Source organism: Ptychodera flava, chromosome 3, assembly GCF_041260155.1.
Source record: "Ptychodera flava strain L36383 chromosome 3, AS_Pfla_20210202, whole genome shotgun sequence".
In the NCBI taxonomy this organism is placed as follows: Eukaryota; Metazoa; Hemichordata; class Enteropneusta; family Ptychoderidae; genus Ptychodera; species Ptychodera flava.
In genome coordinates this window covers 37,163,465-37,181,190 of record NC_091930.1, presented here as the reverse complement: position 1 = coordinate 37,181,190, position 17,726 = coordinate 37,163,465, and the positions used below count along the sequence as shown (strand labels likewise).

The 17,726-nt window shown below is 39.1% G+C and overlaps 1 protein-coding gene across 4 annotated transcripts in view; it reads left to right on the top strand.

Moving 5' to 3' along the window:
• LOC139129935 (QRFP-like peptide receptor) overlaps positions 1–17,449 on the top strand; it is an 88,088-nt gene extending 70,639 nt beyond the window's left edge. The window contains exons 1-2 of one of the 4 annotated variants that reach the window (XM_070695634.1): positions 14,171–14,329; positions 15,528–17,449. In XM_070695634.1, coding sequence (XP_070551735.1) covers positions 15,536–16,741 — 1,206 coding nt within the window. In that variant the 5' untranslated portion in view covers positions 14,171–14,329; positions 15,528–15,535 and the 3' untranslated portion in view covers positions 16,742–17,449. Of the gene's footprint in view, positions 1–14,170; positions 14,330–15,527 lie in introns of those variants that run through there. The other 3 variants (XM_070695632.1, XM_070695635.1, XM_070695631.1) reach the window with 3 other exon arrangements.
• Positions 17,450–17,726: the final 277 nt, after the last annotated feature.

Sequence of the window (17,726 nt, the reverse complement as noted above, 5' to 3'; positions counted from 1 at the left end):
TTGTTATACGTCAGTAAAATTGCCTATTTGCTTCCATCGAAGAAATTGAAATTTACTTCTTAGAATGGACTTTCGCGTGAGCTTCAGGCATGAAGTGACCTTGATCTTTACAAATGACGCACTGAATATTCCGTCTGCAACTGGGTCGTTAATGTTACTCATGAGGGGATTGTAACTCATGAAACGACACCTGTGAGAAGGGTATATTTCAAACACAGTTCGTTCAACGAAATTGTGTTTGTTAAAGCTACCAACATTTCATGCTAACTTGGCGAAAAATTAAAAACTTAAGTATCGTGGTGAACGTTTCTCGCCCCTGGCGCTTTGTGATCGTGCACTTAACGGCTACCGAGAGGATAAAATTTGCTCCCATTTTCAAACTGCCGACACGGCGATGGTTAAAGCCTCGGTCTCGTTAAGAAACGCCGACAAATTGACAGGACCGAGAAAATAGCTTAAGCAGCACTTCGCTTGCCATTAAAAGTAATTAAAGTAAACACGACCCTTTTTAGTTACACATTAATTTAGTGCCGTGGTTACAAATGTTTTGCGCTGGCCATAGCCAGTACTTCGTCTCCGTTGGGTAGTAATAGCCGTTCACTAATGTTAATTACTAAAAGAAAGTAAAAGAAATGATATTTGCAAGGTATTAGATACCTGTATCCTAAGGCCTGGTCATTAATTAACTAGTTCGATTCAACCTAATAGGCCCGTATATATCTAAGAAAAAAGACGTACACTGCGTGACTTTTCTACATGAACGAGTTGAAATCACCACCACCACTATGACCATCATAATCATCATCAACCTATTTTTGTAGCTTAGCCAATATGTTTTCATCAATTAGATCAAAAACGCGATACATGCTATGGCGTCTTTTGGACAGAAAGGTCGAGTCTAGTCCGCAACTTCTGAAGACATAATGAGAATGCAGTGCTTTTCCGTGGTTAATGCAATACTTGTACATCAGTTCTCGCCCTCGGCACTGATTCAATCAACTCTCCGGTCAGGCATACATTTTCATGATTTCAGGTTTTAATGTCACAAACACATGTGCATTTGTACAAGAAATCGTGATTTTCCTGCGGCTGTGTTGCCAAATCTAGTCTACGTCTTCAAAGCTTGGTTTTAGAATTCACAGCAAAAATATATGGAAATAACAATTACGTATCTTGGTCTCGTACCTTCTATGATAGGGAATCATTGACCACGTTCACAACTAAATGCATGAAGTTCTTTCAAAGCTTCGTTGTGTTTGGGTGTCTCTAAACATAGTAAATATCTAAATATTCGATATACACCATGCACGGTGAGATTTTCCTAAAGGGTTAGTGAAGTTGAATTTTGTCCCTAACATTTCACTTTTATCAAGATTGAAATGTCAAGGACAATAGGATCGAGCAAACTATGAACAACATCCCCTAAAGTACCTTCCTGAAATCATTAAACCCTATTGAATAACACTGATAACGTTGTTTGTTTTTTCGGTACGTATGCAAATCACATGTGACATTTGATTCGATGTTGTATGTCATTCCTTAATCCTAGTCTGTTATTTGAACATGCAGAGATTGTTCTAATGTTATCGCAGAAACATAGTAATTATGCCTTTGTCATGTTGTTTAGGCGTTGATATATTTGCTCCTTACTCTGTATTTTACTATGAAATTTCAGCACGCATATATAGACCGGAGCGCACTGCAGTAGTTCCAATAAGTAGACATAGCAAACAGGCTGTCTCTCCCTGGCTTGTCAAGTATTTTTCTGAAATTGGTCAATTATTATCATAAACGAACGAATGACTTTATCGTGTTTTTCAGCGATAATTATTGCCACATACTCTTTATTTAGCGTTGGTATTCCAACACCTCTATAAATACCGGGCCTATTTCACTAGAGTTTTATTAAAAACTTTTGGCGCTGTCGAAGCTAACACAAGCAGACATAGCGCAAGTCTCTCTCGTTTTATCTGAATCACTCGCTTTCTGAATCTCCACCGGCAAAGCTGTAAAAGAAAAATAAATTGCGACCCAGAATCCGAGCTAAGCTGATTAGGTCAGCCACAAACCACATATTGTACTTTCATTTTACATTCATTCGCATTCAACCGTGAATACGTCAGATTTAAAAAGCGATAAGCCAAAGTTAAGAGCATATCCATTTAGTGAAGTATGTATTAAAGGTCGTTCTCTTTTTTCTTGTTTCTTTAGCGCTGAGGACACTCCCTTTATCAATTATCATGCTTGATTTCCCATCCACAGCGATCAGATTATCCATAAGGAAATATGGTGTGTTTGCAGTGTGACGTCACGGGATAGGCGTTGTCGGTTTCCTCATTCAATTGTGCTAGGCTTAAGGAAAGGTTGGCTAACGTCGAAATTGTAGAATGGAGAGATACATCAATCGGTGTTGTGTTTGGTATTTATTTCAAAAAAGAGAAATTGGCTAGGTAAGTCGAAGTTAAGATCAAGTAAGTTTGGTGACCTTTTCTTTTCTTTCTGCTTTCCCTTTGCGAAACAGTCACCTGAAAGTGGCGTCACGTGACATCGGATGAATGTACATGTTATTAAGGTAGTACGCGCCTCGAAAGTGAAAGACTGAAACTTTTGCTCAATTTTCCTGAATGAAATGTCAACCATTCTCTTACCAATCATCAATAAAATTGGGATCAACGTTCACAGTTTGGAACTAGCGAAACAAATTACCCAACATTTTGCGATATTTGAAATGCAAAATGGCCGCCATTCCTGTGTTAACTCTATGGGGTAAATTAAATTTTGGATTTTCGAAAAAGTAAGCCTGTAAAAGATTTTCTTTATCCAAGAGCTTTAAAATTAGCCCAACAAGTAGTAGATCAGAAAAGAAGTGTAGAATTTTGAGAGTCCGATTATATGTCCCCGAGGTGCGTTCTACATTAATGGCCTACATTCTCACTGACTGTGATTCTGGTGTGGATGCGTTCTTTGGCCGACTGCTTCGTTCCCTTTTGGTAACACTGACTTTTGGCACTTTGTTACAAGCTTTGCTGTAACTCACAGTTGCAACTAACGGAAATGAGTGCATACATTTGATTTTAACATCAGACTCTTGGAAAGCGGCGACATGATTGCATCTTCAAAAGTTGTATAAAGTGTGTTTTTACTTTTTCGTTTCATCCGCAATTTAATAGGTGACCATCCCATCACAGGACGAGTACTAATTGAAGTAATTGTGAGCTAAGTTACTTGCTCAAGGGGAAAACACCACGCTCAAATCTCGAAGTCAACATCCTTCGACAGTGAGTCTGATTCCCAAAAAACTGCCCCGACGACGAGAAATACACATGCTATTCTCACACTCGATGACTAAGCCAGGTTACCAGCTGATTTGTCACTTCGAGCTTTTGTTTCGGCTCATGCCTTCTTGCTAAGCGATATCGGTCGACGCAGCAAACTTTCCTTCTGCCCTACGCACAAGACAAATCGACATTTGGAAATCAACAAGGTTCCTTTACGCATTAGCGATTATCTTTCAATCGTTTTTGTTACTTGAGGACTTACTCATTGGTGTCACGAAGCAATGTTACTGTCATGTATCGACATTTTCCGCTTCGATCGATCCCTTGCCCGGAGTAGATCGTTCTGATTAAATCTGTATCGATTTGCCCCCTCCTTCGGAACCAGACAAGGTCAAAGAGAAGACAAATGAAAAAAAATCCATGATGGCTTACTTACTGAGTGACGAAACCGCTGAACATGCGAGATCATATCGTGAAAGCAAACTTAAATTGGTGGTAAAAGGCAGTAGACTACAGTATTGAAAACATCGATTTTGTTAAAATGTTTCACAAACCCTTAGCCCTTAATCTGTAAAAGTAAAAACGAACTGACGTCATTTAAAATGCCAGCTGTCTCGACATAGCATTTTAATGAGAGACGTCCGTTCATTTATTACACTCTTCGGCCTTTGGGGTATAATTGTGGTTTCCTTTTTTGGCACAAATGAAGCCCACTTATCTTTACATTGGATCTACAATTAAGTCTGGAAATGAAAGAACAAATTTACATAAGACTTTAGCCTTATCGATTGAATATCTACGGAGTGTTGTACCGACATAAAATTATTTGACCACATATTTCTCTCGGCGGGAAAAAATTAAAACACCCAGACTTTTAGACTCCGATCGGATTTACATTCTTGCAATGTCGATCTTTCTGAATGTTTAGTGAAAGGCCGACGTATTTAGATGTACGGCGTGTGGCAATTATCTTGCGGCAAAACTTGGTTCGTGTCTAGGCTGTCGCGTCGAATTGGAACTTTATTTTCTGTCAGGCAGATGTATAAAGAAAGGGACGACGCTGTCTCCCTTTTTTGCATGACTATGTGCGAGTTCAGTGACTTAACCAGTAATTCGTCTCACGATACAGCTTTCAGTCTACCGAGGAAAGTTTACATTCATCGGAACTTTTAAAATTACTTTTTCATCACCAGCACTCAACAGTATGAGGTCAGCTTTGGTCGAGAAATCGCACGGAATATAAATGGACGATATAAAAGAAAACCTAAACCTGTTTCGTTCCTCGAGGACTGTATTCCGGTGACTGTGTTTACTATAATTTTAATTCGAAAGCGAATATAGTTCCGTTTAACGATATCAAACTTGATTAAACTTCACGGCATCAATGTCCTACACACTCTGACATTTTCAATTTATGGTACCGCAGTATTATGGTCTATGTACTTTGCCCTAAATCTAGAGCGAGGTAAAATTTTATTTTATCGCTCAACCTATTTCGTTGTCCAAGGGAGCGTGAATTCCGTACTATGTTGATCCGGGGATGTCAATATGACGAAAAGTGAAAAATAGAACTACGGAGAAAGAAAACCAAAAGGCCTTTCTCACAGTAATGATACCTCGTGGCTTTAATGTGCATCAATTTGCATATGTAAAGTAAACAAAGGGGTCCTGAGAGACAACCCATTAACGTAGTAATTTCCAATTACGATGTAGATGTCGCCGACCTTTGCCACACGCATGACCTTGTTGCTAAATGTAACGGATACTTGTATTGAGAGACAAATTATCAAAACTACCAAAAAACAAATGTCCATGTCCATGTTTATCCTCAAGTAAACAATCTTACTTTCTAGTTGTTGAATGTAATGTGTATTCTTTGTTCCCAAAGTCTGTTTCCCAATCGTTATAATATTTGTTTCATCAGATATAAATCAGACGGAAATCACTTCACAGTGACAATAGGTCTTTTACAGGCTGACTTTCCTTGCCAGGGGCTTTATAGGCTTTGACGAATTACTTTGGGATATTAAGTGTGGATGATTTAATGTCGAAAGATTTTCAAGATCGGGGAAACTTTGATATTCTAATCCTAAAGTGAGGTCACCAGTCAGGGGACAAGTCATATGGTAGTTCTGACGGCATAAGCTCTATGATAAATCGCTTACCTAATAACAAATCATATTAGGGCACCTTGTCGATAATATTTCATCATCAGATTTGCGTTATTGTGGCGTTCAACACATCTCCAGGTAGATGTTTCGCTCCGAACGTTAAATTCGAATATTTTCACGATGTCCATCTTCAAGACTTTACAATACAGGCAATGTAATTTCTTTTCTTCAGATAATTGTTGCAAAGCTTTGGCAGGATTAGAAGTGTGATAACAGCAGCATTTCGTGTTTACAAGCACTATTTTGTTTTTTGAATGTCGATATTACAAAAAATCATTTCTACACGTAAGCCTTCTGGTAAATACGATATATTGTCTTCAAGGTGTACATTTCCACAGATAAAACTGAAAGAAATGATGTATTATGAAGGTAAATCAATCTAGACAGATCTTACGTTTTGGGGTTTTATGAATTTCAGACACTACTCTAGGATTTCTGAAATTATTTAAGGAAGACCCTCAGTAGATTTAACCTACGGTTATACTTCAGTATTAATATTTCAATCATAGTTGGTGTAATACTTTTCATTCAAAACGGATGTATTATTCGAGTCCGTGTAAATTCTAAAGTACAGGAACCACCTTAGGCTACATTGTCTAACACAGCGGGAATTCAATCCACTTTTGGACGCTTTACTATTACGTGCGAAATAAAGACAAAAATATGTCTGTTGGCGGAAATTCTCATCGCTCCCTGCCTTTCGGATCTTATAGATCTTGAAGTCACGTTCTGAAACTTTATTTTCAAATATTGATCTACAAAATTCACGTAGTGACGGGTATGGACGTCACTGCTTCCGTTTGTATCAGAGATATAAGCGATACTAAAAGTTTTGTAAGATCTCAGCAACGTTTTTGCAATTCAAAGATATTCTAGAAAAAACTTGTCATAGTTATATATCACAATGCCCTTGGATAAAACGTGGCCCGCGTCTACTAATTTATGAATAAATTATCAAGTTTATGATTACATGCTAGCATACCTTTTTTTCGGGATGATTAATTGATGTATAGAATATAAATATTTTAATTTTTAAAAAGCCTTAAAAACTGCACCAGGTAAAATAATCAGGTAGATGACACCATGAGCTGTATGTACCGTCCCAGTTTTTCATATCAAATATTAAGGTCCTACAAGTTACAGTCGTATTCGTCAATGCTAACTTAAGGTAGTATATGCGCCGCGAAAGTAAAAGACTTAAACTTTCGCTCAAACTTTCCTCAAGGAATCTTTCAACCATTCACTTTCAAAATAAAGAATCAAAATCTCGGGTCACCGCGTAAATTTTGGTACTAGAGAAACAAATTACCCGATATTTGAAATTGAAAATGGCCGCGATTCCTGTGTTAACTCTAAGGAGAAAAATAAAATTATCGAGTTTCGAAAAACTAAGACGGTGAAAGTATTTCTTACTCAAAGAGCTCCAAAACGAACCCTCCCAGGTGGTAAATCAGAAAAGATTTTAAAAGTTTGAGCGTCCGAATATCTGTCCCCGAGGCACATTCTACCTTAACACACACACATCTATGCAACCCATTGGCCTGCAAAAAATAAAGGGATGCCTCGTTATGGACAAGGAATGAAGGATGCATCCGATTACCATAAAAAGTGAGACATGCCGTAGTGTTGCCGTCACCGTGGCGAACCGTAAAGATATCGCATCGAATTCTCGCATCGACTTTATATCCGCATAAACCACTCGCCCGTGAAACGTTGATTGTCGCCGCGGCATAGCAAACGATGAGACCGGATCTGCACCTGCTCTGACTTTGTGCCGCGTCCGACTGAAACGAAAACAAACCACGAGTAATTCTTCGGTTCAGCGGTGCCCTTGAGCATGCGGCTGACCGACCATCAAGGCCTGGAGAGAATATGCAAGAGCAATCAAGACAGTACACCAAACATTCCGACGTATATTTACACAGATTGGAACAGACTGTGAAATATATTCATCTCAGGTCTTTCCTTTCCTCCACCGCGTGCATCCACAGACTTAGTCACACGACAAGTGTAAATTATTCACGTTTTTCTCTACCGCTCACCCGACACGAAATCTCTCTCTCTCTCTCTCTCTCTCTCTCTCTCTCTCTCTCTCTCTCTCTCTCTCTCTCTCTCTCTCTCTCTCTCTCTCTCTTCTCTCTCTCTCTCTCTCTCTCTCTCTCTCTCTCACACACACAAAGCCATACTTTGTCTTGATTTTATAAGTCGTATGTTAAGCTCTTAGCAATGATAAACAGCGAGCAAAATTCCACAGAATTCAAAGCAATACTGCTGATTTTCACATATGATGATGCAAAAAATATTCAAAAAATTTTGTGTGGACGAGGCAGGGAAGTCAGTGAAATCAAACGTTCGAGTTATGTAAGTTGAAACTAAGGGACGATTCTGAACGTTCAGTGTTATCGTTACCTCTACGTTGGCTTTTTCATTAAAGAATGATATAGTGTAACCATTATCAACATACACCTATATGCATGTAGCCTTAAACAGAAATACCATACTAGCATTGGACAGTCTTCAATCACGTTCATTGGGGCGAAACTCTGGAATAATTTACCCACACGTAACTTTATTTCAAGTGGGAAATATTTTCAAATCCGAATGCAAAGAATATCTTTTACATGAAATAATCTCCTCTGTAAAAGGAAGACATTGTATTCGTATTTTTGTCTTGTGGCTTTCATGCTTTAGTTTGACAAGGACTGTCTCGTGTCGAATTTCTTGAGTTTTGCTTGGCTTGAGTATTGTTATTCGTACAGCAGCGGTCAATTTTTTCTAGGTTATTAAGCTATTTATTTGATTGGGCAGGACAGATTGGTCCGTTTTGGATTATTTTCTAGCCTCTCACCTAATTTCGTAAACACTGATTGTACATAAACATTGCACTGCTTTTTATTATCATAAATAATGAATATGTAAATATTAAATTATTAAATATCATCGTTCTAAAGGCCTATACATAACAGAGATAAACGTACGTACATTGAACAGGGTCGTTAATCTGTGGCAAAACGAGAATATAGTCAACAAGGAGAGACGTATAAAGATACAAACAACACATCCTCGATCGAGATAAATAAAACATTCGTTTTATCGTATGGATTGAACTTTGAGTTCAAAGTCATTACCGTCCTTTCACTACAACAAATGACCTTTCCGAAAACAAGGCGAAGCAGGGCACTGGTGTATTCTGGATTTGTAAATATTCATCAATCACTTCTTTTGCAATGCCATTGAAGATCTGTTTAACTGCCGCATTAACAGTCACTGATTTCGAACACTCTATTATTAAACAGGGCTACATTGCTGATTATGCAGTCAGCGGTTCAAATTATGTTTAATAGCATGGATGCGTTCGAAAAGACACCAAGTTCGTGAAAGAAGTTGACCTTGACACTCTTCGGGGACTGCAGGAAATAGAGTTTTACAATGAGGTTTTTCTTCTAATACGAGTGCAGGCTCGCGAGAAAAATCCGAAAACACATTTGGTGGACAGGGGAAACCAGTGGAGTATGGTCGTTCTAGTGCTGACTTGATTCAAGGTTGTTTATACTGTATGTTACACTTTACCGGTTATCTGTCGTCTGACAGAGTAGTCATTACATGATCGAAAAATCGCCAATACGCCTGAGGAGAAAACAACTACAGATTTCAGTGACTGATTTACTAAGTGCAAAGCTGAGGTCAGCTTCAGATGTAATCCCTGTTGGAAAAAAAAGAAAGAAAGAAAGAAGATACTAAATGATTGAAAGTACTAAATGTAATAAATATAAAGTGGCAGCGATGATATATGTTATCTTGTTCTGTCATAAACAGCGGTGGTCAGCCAACAGAAACAGAAAAAAGCGCCGTATCCGCTTGCATCGCAATTTAAAATTCAAACTGCCATTACTGAAAAGAGCTAATAGAAAATAAGCCCTTTAAACACCACCTTACATGTTATCCTTTCAAAAGCGTGTAGGGCTGAAATACTCGTGACTGCTGCCTCAAACTTATACATTTTGAAATGCCAACATTTGTAAAGATATCTTGATATGTTAATGTGTCTCAAATGGAAGGAAAAAGATAAATACACAGCTGTGTATTCAAATATTCTTTTGCATAACATATTTCACAGCTGTCAGTGAAAATACATTATTTGGTAAAGGTGTTCCAACGTAAAATTGAAATAGCAAAATTCTACGAAAATTACAAAAGTATTCATCCATATAAAAATTGCATTATTTTCGCGGGTTTCTAGTACATCATGATTAATTTTTCCCCCTTGTATCTCTTCTTCGTATGCATACAGCAAAAGACAGGATGGATGACAGTCTCATATACAGTTACGTTACTTTATTGTACGTAACATACAAGTTTTTTGTAGATAACATTGTAGATAAGAAGAACCGACCCATTTAAGTGTCTGGATAGACCACACAAGGGAGTGCTAAATTACTTGTGTGTGTTGATAGTAGAGACCGAAGTTAATTAGGACAGCACTCTGGCTAACCATAAGACGTACTGATGCCAATCTGTTTTTATAGACACACAAGAATAAACAGTGGAGTGGAGTGTCACTTAGACGTCTGTCAAGTTTTACTTCTCAGAAAATGCATGCCCTTCAACTTGTAAACTACATAAAGTCTTTTTATTAAAACTTGCATATGACAGAATAAAAACCAGTATTCAAAAGACATTTCTGTTAAATCGCTGCTTCATTCATTCCTTTCAGAGTCTCACTGTTTATCCATGTGTCTTGCAAAAAATCCTAATCAGCATTTGTCTGCATTCATTGTATCATGTTTCGTCTACCTAGAGTGTAGGACATAGACCGACAGCAAGCTGTTTAGATATCATCGACATGATAAGTATTTCGGCACCTCCGTATCCAAACACTCAAATGAGTCGTTTCTTTTTATCTACAATGTTATCTACAGAACTTGTGTGGGACGTATAAAAAAGTAAACATAATGTATATGAGACTGTTCATCCATCCTGTTTTTTGCTGTAGTACCTTTCATCGCAGTGTTTCATTTTCTTTCATTATATCAGTATAAGCAAAAATTAAAAACAAATTAAAAGTCAATCTGCTGAATCAAATAGCTAGACGCTATTGCAGCACAGGCGAAATTAACATGTTTCCTCCATATTTGCACTAGGCAGCTGTAGTATGCGGTAATTCTTTTGATTTTCAGTACTTTAGAAATCGAGCTGTCTGCACATTTTCGGTTCAAGTGTTCCGCAGTAAAATGAGTAAAAGAATATGCAAAGCGATCTGAATTGATCCCATCGCCTCAGTAGTAAACGTATTGAAATAACACTTTGGGCTTTTCATGTAATTAATTTATGTCAAGATCACGCTTTTGCATTGTGCGTTATTTGATATGCAGTCGTTTGCGTTGAACCGTTGGCAATACGGGAACTAGACATACTGTCTAAGTTGAGGAGTTACCAACACTGTCAGGTGTTATTATCGTCTAGGCATTTATATCGGCCAGTGACAAAGAAATCAACTCTGCAAAAGTTGAAACATTGTCTGGAAGGAGGTCACGAGTCAAAACGACACCACGCATCCACAGACATTGAAGAAGGCATCATTTGCCAGCGTTATTTGTGCGGATCTAATGTTTTTTTGGCTAGATATGACCTCCTTTCAGACAATGTTTCAACTTTCACAGTGTTTGTTTCTTGTAGTCTACTGAAATTACCGCCAGACGATACTTACACCTGACAGTGTAGGCAACTCCTCAACTTAGACAGTATGTCTGGTTCCCGTATTGCCAACGGTTCAATGCAAGCCACTGTAATGCCATTAAAAGTTACTTGGCAACTTAGAAAGATATAAATTTATCACAAGAACACTAGAGATATATATAGGCACACTAACTTATGATGCACTTAATTGTATTAGTGAGTGTAAATTTATTTGCATGCGACTACGGCCTCACCCAGTCACTTATTCACAGCAGAGCGTCAAAAAAGGATCTTGTCTGCACCCATCCTTTATTTATGTACTTCAACATGCAGGGTGATATAGTGTTTCATCTCCGTGGCGTCGACTCGTCACAGTGTCTGTGAAATAATGACGTTTAAAGCAACGGCTCTTCACACCAAGAAAGCGGGATATTTATTACGTAAATGAATTGTCAAAGCGGAGATCGTGCGACGAATTTATGTCAGTCTAGCAAAGTGCTTTCGATAGAAATTTACATGTCTCGAGAGGAATCTTTGCACTTTCTATAAAAAAACCGTCTGAACCAATTCTGACTTAGTGCTCAAAAGATGTGCAAAGACTCTTAAAGTGACAACGGAGAGAAAATCGTAGATTTGAGATCTCCGATTAGCAATGTAAAATGAGGAAGAAGTGCCTAGCGGAACGGCTGTTGCAGGATCTGTAGCCCGCCAAGTTTTAAATAAAGCTCGGCTACAAAGTTGAAAGACTCTTTACCATGCCTTGGTTAAGGTCGAACGCACCTCGGTGACAGGTAATCGGACTCTCAAACTTTTACCATTCTTTTCTGATCTACCACTTGTGGGGGCTCATTTTAAAGCTCTTGGAAAAGAAAAACTTTCACTTAGTTTTTCGAAAATCCGAAATTTAATCCCTCCCATGGAGTTAACACAGGAATGGCGGCCATTTTGAATTTCAAATATAGCAAAATGTTGGATAATTTGTTTCGCTAGTTCAAAACTTTGAATGGTGACCCCCGATTTTATTGGTAAGAGAATAATTGAAAGTTTCATTCAGGAAAGTTTGAGCAAAAGGTTAAGTCTTTCACTTTCGAGGCGCATACTACCTTAATACTGCACATAGATCATTCTTACAAGTAAGGCGCAATGCTAAAGGATTTATGTCAACACCCAATATAGTAACTAATACGCCATCGGGCAATAGCATGGCTTGCTAGTCCCTGTCTGAGAGATTCGTCCTGTCTAATGCTTATTTCGCTCTCTTTAATCCCTTTCATCCAATGAGGAAGTTATTAGTTTCAAATGTATGCAGTGGCCATACACATGAACTAAGCTCTTTGCAGGCATTCAGCAATAACACATTTGAAAACATTGCGAAAATATGCACACCGTCTTGCTATATTCGGATATTCACTCTAACCTTTTTTCAAATTCTTTTTCTGGTCTACCACTTGAGGGGGCTCATTTTTGAAGCTCTTCGGGTAAGGAAGAATTTCAATGCCTTAGTCATTTGAAAATCGTTATTTCATTTTCCCCATAGAGTTAACATAATGGTGGCAGCTATTTTAAATTACAAATATCAGATACTGGGTAATTTGTTTCTCCAGTGCCAAACTCTGCAGGGTGACCCCTGGTTTTTATTCATGATTCGGAAAGGGAAGTTTCGTCGAGGAAAGTTTCAGCAAAAGTTTAAGTCTTTCACTTCCAAGGTGTATACTGCCTTAAAGGAAGGCTCTACATGTTTCTTGCTCAGAACCAAACCCAAAGTGAATGGAATTTGAAAGCTGCCTATTACACGGGCAGTCGTAAAGTTTTCAGATGCTCAACCAATTCATGCTACAACGAATTGTTCAGCTGTGACCTCCGGCTAACAGCCGTGATCTGAACATCATTACTTGGACTTCACATTTGTCCTTCAAAACCAGGTGCAATCTATTAAGTACCCTGCGTCAAAAGAATGATCACATAGCCTCTTTCCCCGAGAGATACGCCGGTTTTACAGAATAAAAGGTGTGCGTGCTTTTCCATTAAAACACGAAAATGGATGCACCCCTCAAAGCAAAGACTTTTACGTCAACTGACAGGCGATGCCCACCAAGTAATTGGCTTTATGAAGGTCAAGCGTTCTCAGAACATTCTCCGGAGGGGATGTTTTCTGAACATTCGGCGGATTACAGAAGCTCACCCAGTAAAGTCTTATGACGCATAAAATGGTTGGTTAAGAGCCTTCGTGTAAAAAGGTAGTTATAGCATTGATGCGCGAAATTATCCGCTGCTATCAGTCATCAAAATCAAAATTGTACGAGGATATGACCAGGGTATCGGCAGGAGGTGTACGAAAATTGGACTTTCGACTATTTTTTCAGGTGTACTCAGAATTAAATGAACGTGTTCCATCAAGTCATAGGAGAATGAAGACTCCAAAAGGACGATATTTCATTAGGTCAAAATCATTAGACCGAGTTCGTCGTGTCTTTACAAAGCTGTCTGCGTGATATGAGGGTAACGAGCTGATACCTGGCATCGGGGATATTTGAAAGTACGCCACCACGTCTCAGTGTGTTTATACATTCAATTCAATACTTGTGTCAGCGGTTACGTAGATAAGTAAGAGTAGAAGACGAGTGCGGTTTTGAAGGCGACGTAGAAACTAAAAAATGACACGGTACATTGCATTCACTTTGAAAATGTGAAATCAATCAGACTTGCCGATCACGAAAGAGCGATCTGTGTGGGCAATTTGACTGTGCAAAGTTTGCCTAATTGATTTTTGAAGGCCGACAGTTGCCGAAGACTTCGAAGGGCGTCAAACTGAAAGTCTGATTAATCCGAGTGTGATGGGGAACTTTCGATGATACTTCAGTGACCTTTCGCAACGAACTGTCGATAGGGTATATTACACGACAGCCAAGAACACTCAACATCGGGTTACATCCGGATTTCCCAGCATAAACCAAACTATCGAATGACATTCCTAGCACATGCGCAGTCCTTTGAAGGTTGTGTCATATATATATATATTTATATGCTGGCTTTCCGAGTTTCAGCGCAGACGACCAAGCGTACGACTATCACGCAAGTTAGTCTTAAAAATAGTCAAAACTCAGCCGCCTAAGTCAGTTACCAGATAGTATCCGTCTCGTGTGCGAGTTTAACTTAACGGTAAAGTCGTGTAAGTTGACGCCGATGCCTTACCACCAAGAGTAGGTAGGTTTTTCAAACTTGCCCGGGGCTTTGTCTGCTTACCCGCGATAAACTAGATGCTGATGGATAGCTAGGAGTGCTACACTTTATTGGATTTTTGTCTATAATTAGATCCCATGCACATCTACTGACAGGGCTTTTACAAAACAAACAAACTGCGAGCTCCATGGCGGGTTGTGTTTTGTGTCGTACCACCTGCGATAATTACTGTATGTATCGTGCACGAACCGCTATGCTATGATTTGAACATTGTCAAATACTCAACTCTGTGTGAATGATTGGTTCATATTTTGTCAGTTTTGTTAAGGTTCGTTAATTCATTACATGTCTTATCAAATGGCATGTTCTTTTACTTAGCTGTGGTGTTATTAGATTCCATCAAATGTCAGTATTTAATGATTGATGACACAGTCTTAAGTTATGAATATCTCACTATTTCTATCAAAGGTCGATCATCGATCCAATATCTATCTATCTATCTATCTATCTATCTATCTATCTATCTATCTATCTATCTATCTATCTATCTATCTATCTATCTATCTATCTATCTATCTATCTATCTATCTATCTATCTATCTATCTATCTATCTATCTATCTATCTATCTATCTATCTATCTATCTATCTATCTATCTATCTATCTATCTATCTATCTATCTATCTATCTATCTATCTATCTATCTATCTATCTATCTCTCTATCTATCTATCTATCTATCTATCTATCTATCTATCTATCTATCTATCTATCTATCTATCTATCTGTCTCAACGCCTATCTATAGGTTTCATATTTTATCTATCTGGTTTATCTCGATCTAGTTTCTGTGTCGACCCGTCTCTCTGTAGATCTGTCTATCCATAGTTCTAGAAAGTGAGGCATTGCATATAGTCTAAACACTGCATGTTTGTATTATGGAAGACGCTCTCTGGGCCCTTTGCTATGAATTTTACTCAACCTACTTTTTAATCAATATTTATTGTATTGTATTGTATAATATTGTAATAGGTGCTCTCTCTCTCTCTCTCTCTCTCTCTCTCTCTCTCTCTCTCTCTCTCTCTCTCTCTCTCTCTCTCTCTCTCTCTCTCTCTCTCTCTCTCTCTGTTTAAAACTATCACGAACAGTGAATAAATGTATGCCTGACATACAAGTATTCCATAGCAACTGCTAATCGTAATCTTCGTCCTTTTTTAATCGCAGATAAATAAATGGACATTGTGGTGAAAATGGTTCTCGCCAACGTATCAAACACAGCAGAAATAAACCCTAACAATGTGTCTGAAAGCGCCAGTGTTTATGTAGAGGAATATGTACCAAAATCAGTGATCTACACCATGTATGGGATCTGTATTTTCATGATCGTCGTTGGGAATCTTATGGTAATAGTGGCGGTCTTCCTGGAGCCAAAACTCCGCACATCGCCGACCAATCTGCTCATCGTATCACTGGCATGCTCAGATCTCTTGGTTGGGTCCTACTACATACCCGCGGTCATCATGTGGGACGAGGCCAGTTATCTGATGAATACCAAGGTCACGTGCAACTTGGATGGATTCATCGTCCTGACCAGCACCGGGGCGAGTGTGTTCACTCTCATCGCCATAGCGGCTGATAGGTTTCGGGCCATAGTCACCCCGCTCAAACCTAAGATAACCTGTGCGCAGGCCGGAGTGATGGTGGCCGTCGCCTGGGCCTGCGCAATGAGCTACGCTAGCTATCTGCCAATCATCGTCGGGTATCAATTCGAGATTTCCGTTGTTGGAAATGAGACAGTCTATGTGCCCTTCTGTTACCTCCTGCCGAAGTACATCAAAGATTTTCATATTTTCAGAACACTTGATTGCGTAGTTTTATTTTTTGTTCCTTTTGTCGTTTTGTTGTGCCTTTACGCTCCGATGGTGTATAAACTTTGGTTTGACAAACAGCCTGTTAGCACCACTGGCGGAAAGAAGAAACGAGCGGTGAAAATGTTGTCTATGGTGGTCATTATATTTTTCATGATGTGGCTGCCATATTACTCTCTCTATCTTTTCGCTCAGTACGGAGACATTGCCAATAGCAAGATAAACCTTCGAGTCTACGGACTCGTCGCTATATGTCTGAACTATTCTAACAGCTGGATGAACCCCATCATCTACGGCTGCTTCAACGACAACTTCCGAAAGGCCTACAAGAACGCCATCCTCTGCCGAATCTGTGCGAACTCCGCCCGTGTATTTCCAACATCCGCCCACGAGTCGGAGGGTACTCACGCTCTGAGGAACGAGGATCAGCTCGCCCGGCCGACGAGAAACACTCTGCTTACGACGGCTAATACAGCGTCGACGCAACACTTCATCCAGACATCGGCAGTGTCACAAACATTATCGCCGCCCGGTTTTGTTCCTTTTCGCCCAAACGGCACCGAGAAATAGCGAGAACTCTCCAATTCAAGCGTAGGCCCTACTTCAGGGTGTGAGTGATTCAACCAAACAGTGCCGGATACACATTTACATATTTTGACTCTTCTTCCATATACTTTCTTCCTCGATAATCCAATTTACATTAGCCTCACATGTAATATAAACTGATACCAGCAATGTTGATGTCCTCTTTATATCGCTATGTGTTTGAGAAGGTGGTTGGATTAAAGCCTCTCTCATAATATCTTGCGTTACTTTCTCAGGTGAACATGCGCATACCTTTGCTCACATGTCATTGTGCGTTCATTTTGACACCACGAAACTATTACATTTCCAGTCAGGTGAGGGGGGGTTACCAGTTAGATTTGATGATACACAAATCCTGTATTAACTGTTAATGACACTCTGAACACAGTTTCGAAACACTGTCAGTTATTATTCAAGCGAAAGCCTGCTACGTTATGACTCAGTAAGTGCTGGGTAAAACTCAGGCCTAGGTTTTACGAAAGCAATCCTTGGTCAGCAATAACTTTTTTATCGCATAGTTTACGGAAATGAACCCTGATTTTCACTACTTAAACTCCGTATCACTCTGAGTGTGTTATACGATGGTCGTCGACAGATTTTGAAATTGTGACTGGATCAATGTGGAACGATTTTTATTATAACAACTTACTAACAGCTGATTATAATTCCTAATAAATAACCACTAATGATATGATACAGTTTGGAGTACTTATGAGAGAGAGAGAGAGAGAGAGAGAGAGAGAGAGAGAGAGAGAGGAGAGAGAGAGAGAGAGAGAGAGAGAGAGAGAGAGAGAGAGAGAGACTTTGGGAGGTTGAGACAAACAGGCCTGTATTATCATCTTTCATGGTCTAATCTATAAGAAATGTGACTAAAGTTGCTTAATCAGCGCAAGTGCTCAGACAAAATGTATTTCTAAGTGGCTGAAGTACTGAACGTTTATAAAGTTCTAAATCAAGTTATATGTCACGA